A 21,147-nucleotide genomic window follows, 5' to 3' on the forward strand; every position below is an offset into this window, starting at 1 on the left:
CCCCCGCCCGCCCGCACAACGCGCCGTGCGCAAACGCGCCGCCACCGGCTCCAGCACCAGCGCCGTGCGCAGCGCCCGCACAAACGGGCCGTGCGCAGCGCGGGGAGACGGGCCGCGGTGCTGCACTGCACTGCGCACATGTGCGCGCGGCACTGGGCACGTGACGCTGCTGGGCATGTGTGGCACTGTACGGGGCACGTGTGACACTATACTGGTCACGTGTGGCACCGTACTGGGCACGTGTGACACTGCTGGGCACGTGGCACTGTACTGGTCATGTGTGACACTGAACTGATCGTGTGTGGCACTGTACTGGGCACATGGCACTGTAGTGGGCATGTGTGACACTACTGGGCACGTGGCACTGTACTGGTCATGTGTGACACTGCACTGGGCACGTGTGACACTACTGGGCACATGGCACTACTAGTCACGTGTGACACTACTGGTCATGTGTGGCACTGCACTGGGCACGTAGCACTGTACTGGGCACATGGCCCTGTCCTGGGCACACGGCACTGTACTGGTTGCACGGTGCTGTACTGGTCACATGTGGCGCTGTCCTGGGCACGTGTGGTGGTGTACTGGGCACATGCAGTGGCACAACCAAAGCATTCACAGATTTATTTCCAAACCAAAGCAGAGAAGCCGTGTGTGGCACACACTCACGGCGGCTACTACAGGCACGAGAGAGGATGGCCGCGCGCGTGTCAGCAGCGGTTACACAAAGCGCGTAGCCGGGGCACAGCTAAGGGCAGGGAGACCCTTGCGTAAGGGGGGACTCAGTGTAGATCCCAAATCTCGCAGAGCAGAGAGGTCAGCCTGGGGTCCTTCGTTCTCCAGGTCACCAGCACCTCGGCATGGTTGTGGTTGAGGGTCCTGAGTTCAGTCAGCCTCCCGATGAGGCGGGCGAAGTGCTGGGGGTCCCCGGGGTGGTGGATCTTGGAGTACTTGTACAGGATGCCCAGCAGCGGTTCTTGAAGCTTTTCCACGTGTTGCTTGTTCCTGAGGAGTGGACGGTCTGAAACACACATTAATGTGATGGGGACCAGTGCTGGCTGACTGCAAACGCCCCACTGATTTTGATGAGGCTATTAAGGGCAGGATCTGACATCCACGGAAGGTTATTATACTGATAGGAGAAACAAAATCGTCAAAAAATACACCTTGAGCAGTTCTTTAAAAAGTATAGCAAAAACGCATAGTAGTTGCATACTTTTCCTTCCTGAAGCTGTAGCAAGAGCAGATTTTAATTGCGAGGATCAGTTCCGTTAAAAATAGATCCTTTCTGGGCACATCTACAAGTTCATTAATGCACGTCTGCTATTGCGCATTAAATTTAGTACTGCTAATGTGAGGTACTGAACAAACGTGCGTTAGGCTGCTCTAATCTGCAGCAGTGAAAACACACGCTTTTTTAGTGACACTTAATATGCAGCAGTCTATTTTTATCACGCGTGAGCATATTCACACAGCTTGGACGTGATGCCTTAATGTGATGTGAAATACGGGACTACGCATTAAAGCACACGTGTAGATGCAGCCTCTAGGTAGCACACACGATATAGTCATTTCTTTTATAGCTCTCAGTTACCTGAAAAAAACACGGTCGTTGCAACAAGCAGGGCATATTCTGTCTCAGTCACATTAAGTTCTCCCATGCTTCTGTAGAAGTAAAATAATGCCGTGATAAATTCCTCAGTGATTCCTTTGAAAACAAAATATTGAAGTTTGGGGGTGGAAATCAATATAGAAGCACACTTTTTCTGGTATTGTTGATTGATTCTCTTAAACCTCTTGCACATTGTTTTTCAAATCCCTCAACTATTTTGAAATAATCGGCAAGTCTATTAAAGAATTATAATAATTACAACGTGTAACAGCGTGCACCTGGGAGTCCAGGCCAGGAACCGGTGCTGTTGCGTGAAGCACTGTAGAAACAACTAAAAGATGTTCCCACCCCAGTGAGCTTTGAACGTGAATCAAAGAAAAGAGAGCGCGGTGAATCCAGACAGACTGGTGAACAGGAGGAAAGAATGAGCATATCGGTCAGCATTAAAGGGAGTGGTCCAAGCAGCTTGGCTGCCTAACCATTTTCCAAGGTTTTAGTACAAAGAGCTGGTTACCTGTGGTCGTGGTGGAAGTTGGACTCTCTTTGCTGTGAGACATTTCCAGGGAATAAACGGTACTTTTATCAAGGTCTTGATCATGACAACATGTAGTATGATCAGAAAACCTTACGTGACCTGGGGGAAAGAAGGGAGAAAAAGTCCACTGCTGAACTGAATTACATTAAAATTTGCTTGCACCATTTCTTTTTGCAGAGTAGTTGTATAAAAAGATTAGCTGTTTGGCAATCCAGTGCAGAGAGTCATGTATTCAGGTAAGCATCCATCTCTCCCACCCACCCAAACATGTAAACCAGTCACTCTCAGCCAGGGTGGCGTGAGATCCTTCCAAGGGTCCTGCAGGGTGCAACGCAGTGTTAGCACTGTTAGATGTACAAACACGATTTGCGTGATAAAACCAGAGGCTTCAAACAGGAATCTGTAGTGTTAGAAACATGCTGGCCTGCTGTGGTCTTTTTGAGTTCTTTGCAATATACAAGTTGCTCTTTTATTTTCCTGTAGTCAAAAAACAAGCGAAAATAAAGAGCTGGCATTTTCTTAGGGGTACCTTGAACATACTGAGTGCGGCCTTGAGTCTAAAACGTTGAGAACCACTGAAGTAGACATTCCAGAGGCACTGCTATCTATTTGGGACTAATGGGGAGAAAGAAAGGGTCCATTTCATTCAGTTGGTTTATCTCAGGCAGGTGTTAGTTAAAGCTTATTTATTAGTACAACTTACTTTCACCCACTGATGACTGACATTCATTAGCTCTCTGGTTATATATCTGGGCTGAACGCAGAAACATTGCTTCAACTGTGGAACCTTTTAGTAGAGCAATCTGGTCATCGCTGGCTAAACTTTCAAATCCTATAGGAAAATATTTAATAAGATTCAAAACTTGGGATGACTTTGGCCTCAGGCTACAAAAGTAAATTGTTCAAAAATTATTAGTGTCTGCCTTTAAGGGTCAGCAGTAGCCTTGACTGCAACGATGGCAAGATTACATGCCAAACAGTAAAGAAGAAATTGGAGTGATTGGGGCTTTCTACAGAGTTTATATTTACATAGCAATAGATGTAACAGACCACAACAGCAGTCCATCTCCTTCCAGAAGAAAGTGCAGGAAGCCCCAATATAGATAGCTTTGAAAAAACTTGCCTGGAAGGAAATTTCTTCCTAATCCCTGCCAATTGGTAGTGGTTTATGTCACACAATTTGAGGTCTTACATCCCTTAAATGTGTTGTCCTGCTTAATATAATCATGGATGTGACCCTTCCATATTAAAGAGAAAAGAAGTACATCTCGTGCATGTTGACCTGGCTTGTTGAAAGACAGAGTAGAGAACAGCTTCTTAGTTTTTCAAAGCTGTTAAATACATGGCATTCCTAATCATTCAGATTTGTAGGTAAAATACAGTTGAATGCCAGTTCTTGTGAAGCTTTCATATTTTGTCTGAGTATGCACGTACAGAATAAACGTGTTCCTCTTAGATTAACGCTCAAGTATTAAGGCAGTTCTGAAAAGTTTGTTAGATGTTATGGCATTCTGCAAAGGAAGCAACTTACCTGGAAGTCTCTTTGTAAAATCCACCAGTACTTGCACGTGAACCACTGCAGTCTCTGAGAGCCGCAAAAAACTCTCTTCAGGGTTTGCAGTTTCCTGAAGCTGAATGAAAGAAACCAAACAAGACTATGGACTCATGCTGGATGATGTTTCTGGATTGTTACCAAAAGAGACTGCTAAAACATGCACGTTTAAAAATTTAGGATGCACGTTTAAACATTTAGAATACTAATTTAGGATACTAATAGTGAATATTTCAATATTGTAGCCTTTCTGTTCTCAGTACATACAAACTTTTTGGCTTCCTCCAAGGGAATTGTGTATTTTTGATGGGCTGCGACGATGTGATCAATCATCTGATGTTCCCCTGGAGTAAGTTCCATCCTTTCTTGGACCTATTAAGAAAAATCACAGGTAATGACAATGCCTGTAAGACAAAAATGATGGTAAAAATGAAAACATAAACCTTAAATGTGAAAAATCTCCTACTTTTGTTGTGGACGATACATGTTTGCTGTTCACTCCCTCATCTTCTACCTTGACGTTACAAAGCAAACTGCTTTTCTGTTTGCAGTTTTTTCTGAGTCGCTTTGACTTGCACTGGACTTCAGTTAGCAAACCTGTGAAACAGTATGAACATACTTAAGTCTAAAGAGCCCCTTGTGTTATTAGACGTAGTGTATAAGCCTGACACCTCAGGAGTTATTGACTATGGGGAAACCAGCTTCCTGCCTATGAATGTTCTCCCACGACAAGAAGTTCCAAGTTTAACCTGTGACGCTGTATTTTGTCAGTTGATTTCCATCAAAAGCCTGAATGTGCAGAAGAGTTAAACAGTCTTATTTCATGCTCTTAGACTTTGGTCCATATCAAGGCAGCTTGGGAGCCATATGCAGCCCCTGGTGCCATGTCATCTGGCCTGCGGGGCTCCCCAGGGGTCCCAAAGTTTGGCAGCCAGGGAGCAGTGGCACCTCTCCTTGCTGCAAAACTTGTGGACCCATGGGGAGCCCCACCAGCTGGGTAGTGTGGTCCTGTGCCCCAGGGCCCGATCCCCAGCCCCTTTCACTTAGTTCTAAAGACGAAAAAAAATTGCCAGAGAATTGACTGCAGTGACAAACAGCAGCAGAGCACTTACATTCTGCCAGCATTCCCACAGCCTTACACTTCTTCAGGCGACACTCCTGGCACTTCCGTCGCATGTACATGTCCATTTCGCAGTGGCCACCGTTTTTACATCTATACACCGCATTCTTGGTGATACTACGTCGAAAGAATCCTAAGAACAACGGTATTTGGGATTATGGGAAAGAACCTGGGTAACCATTCTTAATTCCACGGTTACGTATTTAAAGAGTGGCTCTGTGATGTTTCTGGAATGATGGTATTATGTTGGGTTATTTAAGTGGCAACTTTTTATAACGGTCTTATCATCATTATGACTTTTGGGGCTGCTTTATGACTAATGTTAACTAGTGTTTGACCAAGGTAACTCCCTTAAATCCATGCTTAGCAATAAAGAGAGGGGCCTATTAAAATTGGCAAGCAATCCAATCCAGAAGCTGGTAAGTGACCACTTGTGGCATATTCAGAGTAGGAGATCAAGCCATAAAAATAAACCTTGCACACTGCATTCACCAGAACAAGCCAAAACACAGGCCTGGCAGGGGGATGCTTGCAGCTGGGGAAAGTGAGTGCCACACCTCTCACTCTTTGGTGATGGCTGTGGCCATTGCCAGAGCGGCATTTCGACTGCCTGGGGCAAACATCATCATCTATTATGTGTCTGGTAGCTCCCACAGAGTGCTGAGCAGTTCCCAAGTACAGAAGAGTGCCCAAACTGCAAATCAAGCAGGCAGACAAAAGGGGAAAAGTTATGAAATGGATAAAGTGGCCTGGGTTATAGTCATCTCCTGCAGCATTGCTAGGATGCATCAACACAGGTATTTCCAGTAGAGAAATAGAAATAGAGAACGCTCTGGCAAAACCTAATCTGGGTACAATTCCAGACATCATTTTTAAGACGGATATTGTGAAATTGGAACAAGTGCAGAGAAGAGCTACTAGGATAGAACTTCAAGACACATTTGGACGCTTATCTTGCTGGGATCCTATGATCCCTGCTGACTTCCTGCCCCTGGGGCAGGGGGCTGGACTCGACGATCCTCCAGGGTACCTTCCAGCCCGAACGTCTATGAAATCTATGTAATCTAAATGGAGGAAAGCAGAGAAATTCTGACAAAAGCAGATTAAAGCCACTTGGCTTATTTGGCCTGGAAAAATAAAGGTTGAGAGGGGAAAAGGTTGCTGTTTATAAACCCTTTAGTAGGGTAAACACAAGAGAGGAAAAGAACTAGTTAAACCAGGGGTGTCAAATGTATGGCCTGTGGGCTGGATATGGCCCACAGACATTTGTCCAACCCACCAATTGCCTGGGCGGGCACGCTGGGCGGGCCATCGCTGTCGGGGATGGGCTTGGCTAGCTGCTGCCCCACCCTCCATACCCTCTCCAGCTGCTGTCAAACCCCTGCTTCCGGAGCAGTCACCACATCTGGACCTGTCACTGCCACCACACCCCACTGGCTTTGCCTCTGCCACAGCAGCCACAGCAGCTGCCCCCATACCCTGAGATGGATCTGGCTCATGAGGAACCCTGCAGTCTCAATCTGGCCTGTGGCCCCAGATGAGTTTGATTCCCCTGATTTAAGCTAAAGGATAATATTGGCACAAGAACAAATAGGTATAAACTGGCCATAAATAAACTTAGGCTGGAAATTAGAAGAAGGTTCCTATTAGAGCAATCTAGTAAGTTTTTATGTCAGGATTTTATGATGTGTTTACAGTATCAGGGACTGGACACGATTCTGAAAGACACTTCTGATCCTACGAAGAATGTTTTTTTTGTACGCAGTATGACAGAATATCTCAATTTGCACAGCCTAGCAGTAGTCAACCAGTTTCTCTTAGTTCTCACAGCAGAAGCGGGTATCTGGGAGGGATCCGAATGTGACAAGGGTAGTAGCATTGCACATACGCTCATGAAGGCTGCTGTATGCATAGGGGAAGGAAGGAGAAGAGGCACAGTTGTCTGCGATAGATCGATGGAACGGGGTGGCAGCATTGGTGAAAGAAAAGGGGTGGACCCATGTGTAAAGAGACGGGCAGATAAGCAGGAAGGGCAGATTCATGCAGGTTTTAAAGGCAGGGACAAGAAGGTTGAGTTGGCTGCAGTCAGCAGGTGGATTTATGGGAGGGCCCCCCGCAAATTATGCCACTCCTCAGCTAGAGAGAAACTCAGGAGGGTGAATAACAATTCTGTGAAATATGACAATTGACAATTGCACACATGGGATTTTAGTCCAGTTGCAATGAGTACCAGGGCACCATTTGTTCAAGTCACAGAAAACGATTTCTCCCTTACCTTTACAGCCTTCACAAGTGAGCGCATTATAGTGGTATCCAGAGGCCTTGTCTCCACACACAACACAGAACTCTTCCTGTCCCTTCACACGCAAGGAGGAGTGACTTACTCTTGGTCGTTTTAGTCCATGATATCCATCCTCATCGTTATGAGCAATCATGCAGGGAGGTTTGTTTAATTCACAATTACTTATTATGTACTGCCCATCACTGTACTGAGAGTCCAAGCTATACATGCTGTATTGGGGCTGAGAAGGTTGTGACGGTAACACTGGAGGAAACTGTACGGGTGAATACTGGCAGTAAGGAGCAGGCTGAAAGTCTGTATCTTGCAGCTGATAGTTGATGTGCTCTGGCAAAACATCTAGACAATGAAAGTCAAGAATGAAACTAAAGCCTAAGGAAGGGTTTTGTGGCTACTGCAGATTTTAGTATCTTTTTATAGTCTGTAACTATTAAGGCATAGATACTAAGAAATACATTTTCAAAATGTCACTCTTTTCCCCTTAAAATTGGTGCTTGTCATTTTTCTTTGTAAAGTTTGGGCAGTAGGCAGGGGCTGTTTTCATATATGCTTGATCAATGCCATATCGATGATGCTACTGGACTCTTATAAAGCAATGATTTATTTTGCACAGTTAGTTGAATTGCAGACATAAATCGTGTAGTTAGAGTGTGCTATACTCTGATTTGCACCTGCTGTTCCTGTTTGTGGATTCAGATTGTGCTCCAGGAAAGAGGCTGGGCTTCTGTCTAGCAGAATATGTACTCCTAAATAAGTTCCATTCAATGCATGGATAAAAAGTAATATACTATAAACATTTCTCACAGCATGGACTGGATAGTTAATGTGGAAGCGTGCATAGCTTTTTAATGATAAATCAAACAAAAAACAAACAAACCCATGACTGCTGCGGACACTCATTTTGCTTTCTTAATACTTGTGCTTTGCGTTGCTCACCATAATACGGAATGGGTTCAGCAAGACAATATCCATCAGGTACAGTGACAAAGGTATTTGCCATATTCTGCTCCAGCTCCCACAGTTTCATTCACTTTGGTATAGCACGTACCTTTGAGGAGGAAACCTGAGGAAATGGAAATGTCAAGACTTAGGCTGTAATAAGGCAGACAAGTGTCACTTCAGAAAGAATTGGTGTGGGAGATTAGCCACACAGGTCTGAAAAGAGAGAAGTATCCAGACTGTGAGGCCATGATCAGATTGTAAGAGACACGAAGGTGGACAGAAAGTCCATTGATCATGGACTGCAGAGCTCTGCAAGTCAAGAATAGATGGTTACTCCTCACCTCTAAAGCCTTTTCTACATTGGGAAGTTATTGCAAAATAATCTAGGATGTAGATTTAAGGTACAATAGCTATTCCATAGTACCCTGTGGGCACGTCTACATGAAACGTTTACTGAGCAGTTGACTAATTTACTGCACAGTTGACTATGTGGGCACATGAAACGAATAAACTGTACAGCAAGGTAGGACTCGTACATACAACTACTACCCTGCTAAGGAGTTTTTTTCATGTGCAGCAGCGCACGTGCAGTCACTGAGCTGGCTGGCTGGGGCACGAGGGTGCTTCAGCGCAAGGGCTGCCTGCTGGCTAAACAGTCCAACTCATGTCAGTGAAAATGCCTAGCTTCACAAGAGGAGTAAATATAAGGAAGCTGTAAACAATTATAAACTCCGAAACCCTTTAAAGTAAAATTCTATTAGGTATGCAGTACATACAGAATATATGATATAAATGAGACACGTGAAATGTTGAAAGCACTATAGAGAAAGGTATATAAGATGTTGTATATCCTCACACACGCACGCAACATGAGAAATAGATGGTGTTTGTATTTTAGACTTTTGGTGGACCTTTCACTCTAATGGATCCCCAAACGATTCTCAGTTGATGTATAACGCTGTTAAAGGGTAGCCGCCGAGCACATAGCATGTCGTATGATGGTTTAGGAACAGGAAATTTTGTCATTGGAACATTGGGTCAAATATTTCCTCCCACCCAAAGTGTCATAGGCTCTGTAATGATGCCGGCAGAGCCAACAGGAGCTTGGTTTTTAAAGATCTCCTGAAAGGCCTGCATGGGATGCTACATGGAACACAGTTTACATACTGTGCATCAGAAGATGAATTTATGGTTCTAGGACATCCAGAATGAAGCTGTATGTTGAGGCATACCCATCCCCAGCTAACAAATACTTTGCATGTCCTCTCCCAGCACAGGCATATGGAAGGACAGGAAAGGTTTCAGTTCCAGTCGTGTACAGAGGCTGGAATGTTGCCATCCTTATCTCTGCTAGTAAATATTTGCTTGAAAGAGAAGTGACTCGGTGAATCATGAGGCCCTTATCATGGGGATCAATTTGGCATGGACAAAGTCTACATTTTTCCCTTCAGCAAACATGCACTTTTTTAAACTGATGGAAATGTGTATTTCTAATTCCGATACACTTTCAATTGTTGCTTTGATTGAAAATGTACTGCAAAGTAAAATAAAATTACACTGACCCATTCTATCTGTAACATAAATTCATTGTACACAGTACATTTCCACATGCACCGTGTCATGAATTTAATTCATTGTGATGGCCTGAATCAAGCGTTGTTCAGGCAAAGCTTCCACTGACTTGAATGAGTGTTATTTGAGAACAGATTTGGGGATGTGGCCCAATTATCCCGGTCATGTGGTTTGACAGGGTAGCAAAAGTTAAATTATGCCGTATGTTTCCTTCAAAAACAGATTAGGAGACCATTAAGGTTGAAGAGTAAAGGACTCCAGAGTCAGAAATGGCAAGAGTCAGATTCCAGATTATATTTGCATTCTGTTCTTTTGTGTGCGAGTGTATGGCAACAGTGTCCGTAATAGTATTTCACATTAGACGTGTAAATGTTGAACATTCACAACATCTACAAATTAGAATGGGTCACTTTAAACTGCAGGATATTCTTGGTTAATAGAACAGTGACATGGATACTAAAATCAAAAACCACGTTTATTTGAGAAATAGTATGATTATGAAAATAAAGACGGTGTCGTCATAATGCATATGAGAGATTAATTAGTCTTCTGGCATGAAACTTCATTGCTTCTTTCCATATTTATTTAAAAAATAGGGAAAAAATTCAGAACAAGGAACCTCCTCTTCAGGACTTTGAGGATCAGTAGATTTACAAAACTGACAATGTAAGCGCTTGTGCTATAACCTGGATTCCCTGCGATTGCTCTGCCCCTCATGCTTGGGAAGCTGGCAGAAGCACATGTGAGGAGCTGCAGAGCTTTTATGATGCTTTGAACAGAGCCCTTGCCTGCAAATCTGAGTGCTAGCCATCCCTAGTCTCCTCCACGTCCAAGGACTGCAGGGATTGAACAGAATCTCTAGAGACCTTTCCTCGGTTCACATATTAATTATCATTGTCCCTATCATTTGTATGTATAGCACAGCTGCTTTAGCTGCACGCTCTGAGTTTAACAACCTTGTGCGCATTGTAGCATAAACGCAGGACATGCATTTTTCAAAGATCATGTGGTCACTTAGCACTCAGATTTCACTAGAACACGGAAAAGCAGGTTTCCTGGATGATGGCTGCGTCCGTGCAGAGTGGTCATGTTTTACCTTAGATGAGACAATCACAAAATTGGGCTTTTTTAAACTTGAGTATGTGAAATATATATATCCCTCCTCCACTCTGCTCTTACTCAAAAATAGCCAAGTCGCTTATTTCGCTTCATCAAAAGAGGTTACCTTTGAACAGAGATGAAGCCTGAAGAAGTTTAGCGCAGAAAGTGAAACTTTATGAAAAGTGGATGACTGAAACCGAAAAATGAAGTGGATGCTATGATACAGCCCTTACAGCAAGGCAGCCACTATCATCCCTTTTTCCTGTTTCACGGTGCCACACTTGGGATAAAACCCATTGGTCTTCTCAGGTAAATTGAGCTCATCTGAGATTTGCCTAAAAAACGGGAAAATTATGCCTTGCTTGCTTGCTCTCTCTCACTCTATTTTTAACTATCTCTTATATGATAGTCTAGCTAATGTTAGAATGTGGGGTGTCTCTTTTCATAGTTAGAAAGCAAATGAAAAAATATACCACCCTTTTCATAAAACTTTAGGGCAAATTTTTCAGAAGCAATTAAGTGACAAAAGCCATCCAAGCTCATTTGACTTTTTGGCGGACTAAGGTTTCTAAATCAGATAGGCATTTCTGCAAATCTGACTCATCATACTCTTTAATTATTTTTACAGTAGTCTTTCTTAGAAATGATATCAGATCTAAACAGGGATGTCTACTAATGCAGTAGGCTATCTACCCATTCAAATCTGAGAAGTCATGCAAATGTTTAGCAAGAGTCAGATCTTAGTAATAAGTAGTAGTACTGCATGGTCACCTAATAAATACATAAAAGTAAAATATGAACTTGTGACCAAAGAATGTCAATTGATTGACTGAGGAGAAGTCACACAGACAGACTAAAAGACAAGCTATGGATCTGTTTACATGTTATTAATGGCAGAAGATGTGATGTTGGTTTTTGTAATGTTATTATGATGACTATTACAATGTGTAACATAATTCTTCGAGAAGATGCTCTAGGGAGCTCTTCAAAATCTCTGATTCAACAGTACATTAACATCTATTGTAAATATTTTGACAGTTGTGTCATAAGGGAAATTTCTTGTTCCAAGAGAATTTCAGGAACTTGAGCTGAAGGTCTTTTACATTTATTTAGTGCAGCCCGTAGCCTGGGAAAAAGCATGAATGAACAGCCATTGCTGCTAAGCAGCTTTATTTTTTTCCAGAAAGAAGGAGGTTATGAAAATTAAAACAAGCATTTTGTTAGGTGTTTACTGGCCACTACCACTAGATACTATTGCCAGGTGATATATCTGGCTACACTCCATTACACACATCTGTATTTAAACTAAAAATGGATTTATTTGGCAAAGAAAGCTTATAGAATCAGAAAACAACTTCAGCGATATCAGAATGAGTCACATTTATTAGTAATCTGAGCCCTGGTGTTTTCTCTTGTTCTCTTAATCTGCTAAGAATCCCAAATTAAACTGAGATCTGAGGAAATCTGTTTTACTCACTAAAAGATATTTGTTCTTTTGATGCGTCCATCTGATGAGTTTTGGGGGATTTCCATAACAGAGACTGGATTATTTCACTAATGGATAGTTTTGTAAGTAATTATTTTGTAACCTCTGTTTTTACCTTTGACAAACTGTTGTGTGTCTAATTATTTCAACGGAATAATTTATATACATTGCCAAGTAAGGGAAGACCAGGTCTTTCACTGTTACTTTTTGTCCCGTGTGCTGTGGAGGTGTGACATTGAAATAGCCCCTTCCACTTAAAGAAAAGCTTGTCTTTTATAGTTAACAAATCCTTTTTTTTTTAAATTAAACCTAACACAGATTTACTTGTAACACAAAATCCTCAGGGCCTGAACTCTTTTATAGCATAATAATTACATGACTTGAACAGACAGACCTATTCAACACTTACTTAGATTTTGCATTTCCTTATCGTTAGGAAAGAAAAAGGCAATCCTCTTCATTAACTAGCATACTGTATATCACCAAGCAGTTTACACGGCATAATACCCTTGAAACAAAACTACTGGCAGTGAAGATCACCTGCTTTAAAACCTGTAAGCTTTCTTTCTTTTGGAACTAGGACAACATCCTAAAAATCAAATGACAAAAGTTTTTTGAATAGTACATATCATCAAAGCACCATTAATTTGTGGGTAGACTGATCCTACGCAATTCCTAGGCTATTAGAAAAGTGAATGAAATACTTACATGCAGCTGCCCCAGAGAGAATGCCTTCTCTTCCCAGCGGGAATCTAAGATGCAACAGTTACTTCAACTCTGATTTTCAGCTGGAGGAAACGGGGCCTTTTCCCTATTTATCAGTTTCTTTGCATACACTTAGGCTCCAGACACTCTGCAGAGCAATGCTTCAGCTCTATCAGAGACACAAACTTCCCACACAGCCCTTGCTAGGGTCAAAACAAGGGCAGCTGCAAGTCCACATAAATCAAATAATAACTGGATCATCAGGGACAGAGGCCACTAGGATCCTCACGTCACACTTTCCCAGAGTTCTCCTAGTCAACTTGCTAAATACTTGGCTTTCTTCATAGAATTTGACCTTCTCTCACTTTGGTTAACGCTGATATCTCTGCATGTTAATAAATATATTAACACATTACTTAGTACTACTTAATACTAGTACATTGTACTAGTCTTCTTGTACTACTACTATAATTGCACTAATATTATTTTACCATATATATGTGTGTGGCGTAATCTAAATTTGGAACTTGATTTGAGGTCAGCATTTTCAAGCCAAAACACTTTTAATTTTTGTAGATTTTTTAAATTTATCATGCTGTCATCTGCACCATACAGATCAGCTAAATCGAGAACCTTGCTGTTTATCAGCAACTTTCATGCATATTTGATAAGTTAAATGTACCCTGAATCCAGCAGCTTGAATGTTGACTCAGGATCCCTGCATCCCTTTTGGGTGGATTCCAGGGGAGTTTGGGGGAATCTCTCTATTGTGGTATCCAGAAGTGGTTTTTGGGTTTGAGCCTTTTTTTACCCAAAGAAAGTGTTGTAGTACTTAGTCCTTGGCTCTCTTAAGTATCCACAAAACAATTTCTACTACTTTTGCATGAAATCTAACTGGAATAAATGTTGCTGCTTCGTTTTATGCCCACTTGTGTAGTATGGTTCTACACTTTATTGTCCTGTAATATATTACATAGTACGGAAGCTGTCTAACAGGACTGCTGTTTAGGTACTTCTTGCTAGTAGCTTTTCTTTTGTGAAACAACACAGGAGCTCCTCCATTTTGAAAAATGTCCATATGATTTAACCTAGTGGTTTTCCACCTTTTCGTTTGTGGACCCTTAAAAACTTTTGAATGGAGGCGCAGACCACTTTGAATTATTAGCATGGGTATTCGCATACTTTTGATGGTTCATAGTCATCTTTATAGTCCGCAGAATCCCAGGGGTCCATGGACCACAGGTTGAAAACCACTGATTTAACCAGTCTAAACATGGGCTTTGGGGACTTTCTAGGATACAGTGTCAGACCTCTGGGGCAGGGCATCATGACTAGCACGATGCTGGGGAGGCACCAGATGTTTTAGATCCCGACTGAGGTCACATTCCTTACTTACAAGAGCAGTTCAGCAGTTTCTGACATTACCGCAGCATTAGCTAGTTAGCTCCTTCCTTTTAGCAACCTTATGGCTCCCTCCTGGGAATCGCCAAAGATCTGTAGGAAAGGAGCTCAGTGTCGGGTCGTTCCAATAGCCACACTGCTGCTTTGATAGCAGGCTCTTTTCTCCTTACACTCTGGGGAGTCTAGAGCCTTTCATAGTTGTAGGGTTGAATCTGGACTTCCAGAAACGTATGCAGTTTTCAAATCTCTGAACTACCGGACATTTTCCTTTCAGACGCTTTATGCATACACTAGTCTCGAGCGTGTGGGTTCCTTCTGCATACAAAAGGCCTTAAACATGCAAACTTTGATATAGGAATCAATACAGTGAGAGAAACAAATCGTACCTACATTACTTAACATTTTAAAGGCAAGGATGAGATACAGATCACAATTGAATTTATTAACATACCAGGCTGTAACATTTTCTGTAATTCTAATAGTGCTGAAAACAAAAGTTGTACATGCACAGATTGTTTAATACAGAAATATGAATACACACATACATACAAATATAGATGGATAGACACCATGTCTGCTGTATTAAGTGAGCAGCAGTAGGTTGCAGTTTCAAATAGTTAAGGCTAGATGTTTTTCACAGGAATAATTTCTATTTTTGGTGACTTGCTATCTTTATATGTACTTCTAAGTGACTTTTGACAGTTGTTAATGTTTGCTTATTGGAAAATAAACTGAATTAAATTCTCAAAAAGGCTTAGGTTACTTGAGTGCTTAAATCCTTTTTACAGGGGTGTAGGTTGTAGCCATGTTGGTCTAAGGGCATAGGCAGACACGGTTCTTTGGGTGAATCTGATATCTTTTATTAGACCAACTTAAATAGTTGTGAAAAAAATTTTTAAGCAAGCTTTTGGGTTTAAAAACCTTTCATCAGGCGGAGGAAGTTTCAGCAGTCGGCGTGTGCTCTTCCTGGATGGAATGAAAAGTCAAGAAGCCGGAGGCTGGGCTGGTATGCATACAAGAAAGGCAGTCAGTCAATTTTTTTCCAACTATTTAGGTTGGTCTAATAAAAGGTATCAGATTCGACCAAAGAACCTGGTCTGCCTAAATCCTTTTTAACTTTCACTGGGACTTTATGTATCTGAGCCTCAGATTTTTAAAGCTACTTTTGCATTGTTCGCCTTAGAGTTGCAAAGTCTTAACTGATTTAGATAAGTAAGTCCTAGTTACAAAAATCACTTAGCCTAAGTCCCAGTGACTTTCAGTGGAACTTGAGGCCCAAGTGCCTTTTGGGAAATGGGACATGGCCATCATGTATGCCTTGCAGCACCCAGCTGAGTAACAGAGAAATATCTTTAAAAAATCTGGGCTTAAGTCACTTGCAAAGTGGTATTCGGTAACAATGCTTGGAGCCATCACTATGCACCTATTTTGACACTGAGATAGTCACTACTGCTTTCGCTCTGCCATTTTTTACTGATTATTTACAAGAAATAGCCAGTTTTGAGAGCGTTAGTCCCGGCACAGCAACTCAGATAAACAAATCACACTAATTATTTACAGCATCTAATCAGCTGAAACTGACACCACATTTTTCAGCAATAAGGCATATCTTGTCTCTGAAAAACAGCGATAGCCTTTTTTGATTTGCAGCCTGGTTTGAGGTCATTTTAGGCGGCAAAGGAAATCACGAGATACTGTAAACATGCTTTGCTTGATTTTGGCAGGTTTGCATTGGCTCACTCAGTCATCCATTCCGACGGCAAAGATTAGCAGAATAGGTTGTCTCTCTCAGGAGCCAGAATCTGGTAATACCAAACAGCCTGTGCATGGCAAACATATGTACACTCCCACGCAGGGACAATCAGCAGTGACCATGATCCCAGTCTGACCTGCAAGTCCCTCTTCTCTTTGTCACGACATACGCTTTCGGCACCTTGAGATCGGAACGGGCCCCTCGGCAGGACAGCCTCTGGTGCGAGAGCGTGTCCTGGGCGGAGGTCTACGAAATGTCACGAGGGTCTAGAGTGGAAGCTCTGTAGACGACTGCTACGGGCTATTGCTGTTTCTGAATCACGTTTTAAGTCAAGCTGCCACCAGAACCGCAGTTCCTATGGCCTGCGTCTCCTAGCAGATCTTGCCTGTAAATGGTTTGGTATTCACATAGTTAAAGGAAATCATATCTGGTCCAGCTGGAACTTTTCTGTGTAACTGACCCTTCCTGCTTGATCTGGTATTGGATTGTTTATGCAACTTCAGTAATTAACCACTATCAGCCTCATTAATGAAACATAAACCACCTCTCCTGCTCATTTATAAAGTACTTGTCAAACCCAATTTAAACAAAGGGCAGAATCTTAAGTAAGTAACAGCCATTCTAAAGCTACTAGGACTCTGCTTATGAGTCACTGTGGTCATTTTGTTGTTTTTCATGCAAAATAAAATAGAAATTATGGAGTCATCTATTGCTTTTGGCTAGCTCCCTCAGAGTCCATCTGAGATCTGTTACACAGGAGCAACAATGTCTGGACACTATTATTTGCCTTTTTAATGCACAATACTTTGGCTTTTACTCTAAATCATTTAATGATAAAAGCAAAACAATTAGGAATCCTTGGGAAACTTATTGCTAGTTTCACTGCTATAATTTTTGTTACATGTGGGATAAAAAACATGAGACACTTGACTATTTTGTGATAGGAAAGCTGTTTTTCTGTACGGCATGACAAGAAGCACAGCTGTTCAAAGCAAACTTGTGAAAGAAAGTTAAATACTTGGTCTTCATCTAAGATTTGTTCTGTAGTGTTCTACCTTGTTTTACAGGAATAGCAGGTGCTTCAGTAGAAACTGCCTTTCATCTTAAGCCTCTCCCACGTAAATGGTAATGTGTACAAAAGGAGAAACATTGCCTGGCCCTAGACTATTATTTCTTATGGCTTGTCCAACCGGATAACAGAACGGTCTGATCCCTAAAGAAATAAAAGATGTCAACTCATGGCATTTTGGTGATTGCAGTATAATCACTGGCGGTGACTAGGGGCCCAGTTCTGCACCAATAATGTACTCAGGCCCTAGGGCATGTAGGATAGATGATAATGGCTCGTGTCACAATGTCACTTCCCCCTATAAAGATACCGACTACAGAGAAGGCAAAGAGGAAAAAACAAAAACATACTGTCTTTACTGAAGGGGGAGAGATGGTCAAGGGGATCTTCATTCTCTATTATCATTTCTTGTTAATGGATTTAATAAGGTTAGGCACACTAAGCAAACCTTTGAGGAATACACTCATGTTCCTGTTACCCCATCCTTTCTTCCTATGATCCAATTCTCCGTTGCTTACACTTGCATAATCTTGGGCCAGCCTTGTCTTGTACCGTGCATCTGTAAAGCACCTACCACAACGAGGCTCTACCTCTTTTTTGATGAATCGTAATCCAGAGCTTTGAGGTCTGGGGTGAAGGTATAGATTTTGTTTGCAGTAGTTCATTCCATACTCTCCTCTGGCAGACTTTACACCAGTACTCACTTCTGCAGCTTAAAGCAACAAGTTTTGCATATTATTTTCTTGACTAGTGAGCTCTTACTTGTGCAGTGTTAGCCTTCCCTGAATATAGCTTTATGTATAGTTAAATCAAAAAGTAATGCTCTTCAGCAAACAAGAGCCTGTGTTGCAGTCTAAGGATTAAAATTAGAGATTGATCCTCAGCCACAGAGATGTCATCAGGCAGCACCTTTCAGCTGGGATGTATGCAGATTCATAAAGGTTGTTTCCCAACTATGACCCAGGAAGAATGAACTATGAGATGCAGTGAACGGCTCCTGTTTAGCATTAGAGTGTGTTCATTCTTCTCCAAAGCTTATTTCGGTTGGTTTAGTGTTAGATAATATAAAGACACTTCTGTTTTATGTCAAACACATGAGAAATCCTCCTGGTAAAATTAATAGAGAAATAAGCCAGTGGGAGATATAAATTCTCATTAAGTTCTCAAATGCTTTCCTGGAGTAAAGTGGTGGGGAAATACCTCAGTCCTGTAACAAAGATGGTCTTAAACTATTTATCCCTAACACTACCTGTGGTTTTCCTGCAGTCATGGAAAGCGGTTCTTAGTCTTCCTATTATATCACTTTGCTCTCAGGGCTTAGGACTGGAAATTTCACGGACGCCTAAGAGAGTTAGGCATCCAACTCTTGCTGAATTTCAATGGGATTTGAGAGCCTAACTGCTGTCGGCCCCCTTGAAAGCCCCAGCCTAGGATGCAGTCTGCCTTAGAAATGGCATTATACCATCTGTAAAGGTGTGGCTACTTAGAAACGTGGTCAGATGGGTAGGCAACAAAACCGATGCAGCTGCATTGTGCATGGCTGGAGTAGGATACTAGGAAGTTCTGTCGAGTTTCCATACTCCACACCCCGTTTTGAGTCACCCTCAGAGAACAAACCGAGAGCGATAGAGCACGCGGTTCCATGACTACGTAGATCCACTGGTCAAACCTCTCTTCTATACCAATTGGGGGGAGGGCCACAAGAGCCTCGGGGTTAAGGCTGCATTCAGTGGCTAGCTATGCTGTAGTAGGGAACGATCATTCCCTTCTCCCTGCCACTGAACCAGGTTCAAATTAACTGACTTGAGCACAGAACCCAAGATTTGTCCCTGAAACATTGCAGCACATGATGGTCCATGGACACACACATGCAATATTAAAACAAGAGGACTTAACTGGTGCTTGATCACGGATATTCATCACATTTCAATTGATGGTGATTGTAAATGCATTCAAAACGTAAGATTTCTGGTGCCAAAATCCTTAAAACACCAAACTGTTACTGTGACTTCAAAAAAGACCTGCCTTCACGGGGCAGAGTATTTTGACACCCTGTCTTAGGCACTGCAAAATAATTATTGTGGAATGCATCTGTCAGCATGTTATCAAGAACGGAGCATAGCTGCTGGGAGACTAAAATAGCTGGGTGTGTATTTCATCCATTTATCAATGATAATGTTTTTCTCTTCCTTCAGCCTGGATTCCATCTTACAGAAATGTGTTTTAATTGTAAAAACAATACTAGACTCATAAACTATGTGGTGCCAATGGCAATTCTTCCAGATTTGTCAGAACTGGATAATGAAGCTAAACAACGGGTCTGCATTTCTTAGCGACTTTAAAATCCATTTCCTCCCGCAGTATCTCCTGATGGTGTAATCCTCATCATAGCATTTCTGTCTGTTGTGCATAGCAGTGTTATAGCTTGTAGTGGCAAGAGGTGGGGAGTGCTAATTGGTAGTGGTTATGTGAAGAATAATACCAATGAAACTGCAACATGACTGGCTCTTCACATGTAGGTTACTGAAATTTTGGCAGAGAGCCATCCGGAACTTATTAATAAAGCTGCAGCTGCTCAAGTAATGGCTACTAGATATTTATAGTTTAATTGTAGTTTAACTTAAAAACACTGCACTACTTTTCAGTACAGAATCACTCCATTAAAAGTTTCCCAAGACAGCCTGGAAGCATTTTGCTCTGTCACAGCTTGCTCTTTTTGGAAATAGCGATTTGCTCCTATCTGGCATGTGCTGTTCCTGCTAAAACAAATCCATGTTGCATTTGACAAACTACAGCCATGTAGTTAGGAGTTATTAAAAGCATTAAAGCATTAACCTCTCGTAACCTCATTTTTCACTTTGTACACATACATAAGTGTTTAATCGAATTGAAGTTAAACACTGAAAAATTTGAGAGGCCAACTTTATACATTCTCTTCAGTTTATATAAGGTTGATGTGATAAGAGGCCAAAGGAATTAGAAAGAAGACACCACAGCACAGAAATTGCTCATCACTTGGCTTAAGCTTTGCTACTGCCGTTTGTAAAGCATTTGTGGAGTTAAAGCCTCCATTCCTCCAAATCAAGGGGTCTGGGATGCGGTTCCCTGACTTGGTACCACACCAGCTTGCTCCATCGTTTTGGGGTTTTCTTAATTTAACAAATTCATGTTTTTAAAAGGTCTGCTGGGGAAAGAGCATGTGAGAAAACACCGACCAGCCTGCAGATGCTGGCTGCTTGTGCTGCTGTCAGCCTGTCACAGTCCTCTGGATGAATTCCTTACTGCCTGAAAAAAGCGTAAGCCAGGGACGCGCTCCCCTGCCCTCCCTCGGCCATCTGCTTCTCCAGGGCCGACAAGCGTCAGAAGGACGACAGGCCTGAAGCCAGCGTTGCAAGTGAAGGGGCAAGTCAGACGGGCGGTGCACGATACTCGGGGTGTGCCCGCCACAACACGGTAGCCCTACTGATGGGCTTCTGGCTGTGCAGCTGGACCTACTCCCTAGCTGACTCGTGCGTGCAGACCTTGGCACGGACACGCTTCTTGGTTCCTATAATTGCATCTACCGTATATAGGACACAGCTCGAGCGGCTGTAGACGTTTGGACTCAGCTGCCCTAAGCCTCAGATACTGCATGTTTGAGCTCAACGAGGATTACTTCCTCACGCTGGGGAATGGGCAGCGCTTTGATCTGCGTGCCCACGACACCTCTGCCCTTCCACTTGCTGCGCAGACCAGTACGGAGGGGCGTTGACAGGAGCTCCCGCACTCGTGCAGCAGGGCTGGGCCCGGACGGGAACAGCAGCAGGTGCGGTGGGCCAGGAGGGACCCATGGGGAAAAGCCTTAGGGGCCCAACCTGACACCAGCGCGCCCTCCAGGCCGTGGAGGATGCCCGGCCCAGCTGGAGGTGCGCAGCGGGAGATACGCGGCTAGGTGGGGCTCCGTCCCCCACCCCTCGGGGCTCCCCGCGGCCATCGCACCTGCTGGCAGGCGGCGCCGCCT

The 21,147-nt window shown here is 42.8% G+C and overlaps 2 protein-coding genes across 6 annotated transcripts in view; one reads left to right on the forward strand and one right to left on the reverse strand.

Moving 5' to 3' along the window:
- Positions 1-617: 617 nt before the first annotated feature.
- On the reverse strand, positions 618-13,161 carry LOC102381188 (bile acid receptor-like). Of its 5 annotated transcripts, none has more exons than XM_006035740.3 (11): positions 12,928-13,161; positions 8,055-8,181; positions 7,095-7,457; positions 4,812-4,952; positions 4,166-4,296; positions 3,967-4,071; positions 3,679-3,778; positions 2,851-2,979; positions 2,127-2,246; positions 1,595-1,708; positions 618-1,021 (listed from the first exon to the last, which is right to left on the reverse strand). In XM_006035740.3, exons 2-11 carry the CDS (start codon positions 8,143-8,145, stop codon positions 783-785), a joined length of 1,533 nt encoding a protein of 510 aa, XP_006035802.1. In that variant the 5' UTR covers positions 8,146-8,181; positions 12,928-13,161; the 3' UTR covers positions 618-782. The 5 variants fall into 5 exon arrangements, with proteins under 5 accessions (XP_006035802.1, XP_025047733.1, XP_025047732.1 ...); XM_014525751.2 differs by having other exon boundaries at positions 903-1,021; positions 1,595-1,665; XM_025191949.1 differs by lacking the exon at positions 618-1,021 and adding an exon at positions 1,031-1,132.
- A 7,617-nt stretch (positions 13,162-20,778) lies between these two features.
- The window catches only part of SIKE1 (suppressor of IKBKE 1), a 5,862-nt gene continuing 5,493 nt past the window's right edge, over positions 20,779-21,147 (forward strand). Inside the window, exon 1 of the mRNA XM_006035754.3 lies at positions 20,779-20,881. Coding sequence (XP_006035816.1) covers positions 20,779-20,881 — 103 coding nt within the window. The remainder of the gene's footprint in view (positions 20,882-21,147) is intronic.

This window comes from Alligator sinensis, unplaced genomic scaffold, assembly GCF_000455745.1.
Source record: "Alligator sinensis unplaced genomic scaffold, ASM45574v1 scaffold1450_1, whole genome shotgun sequence".
Lineage (NCBI taxonomy): Eukaryota > Metazoa > Chordata > Crocodylia > Alligatoridae > Alligator > Alligator sinensis.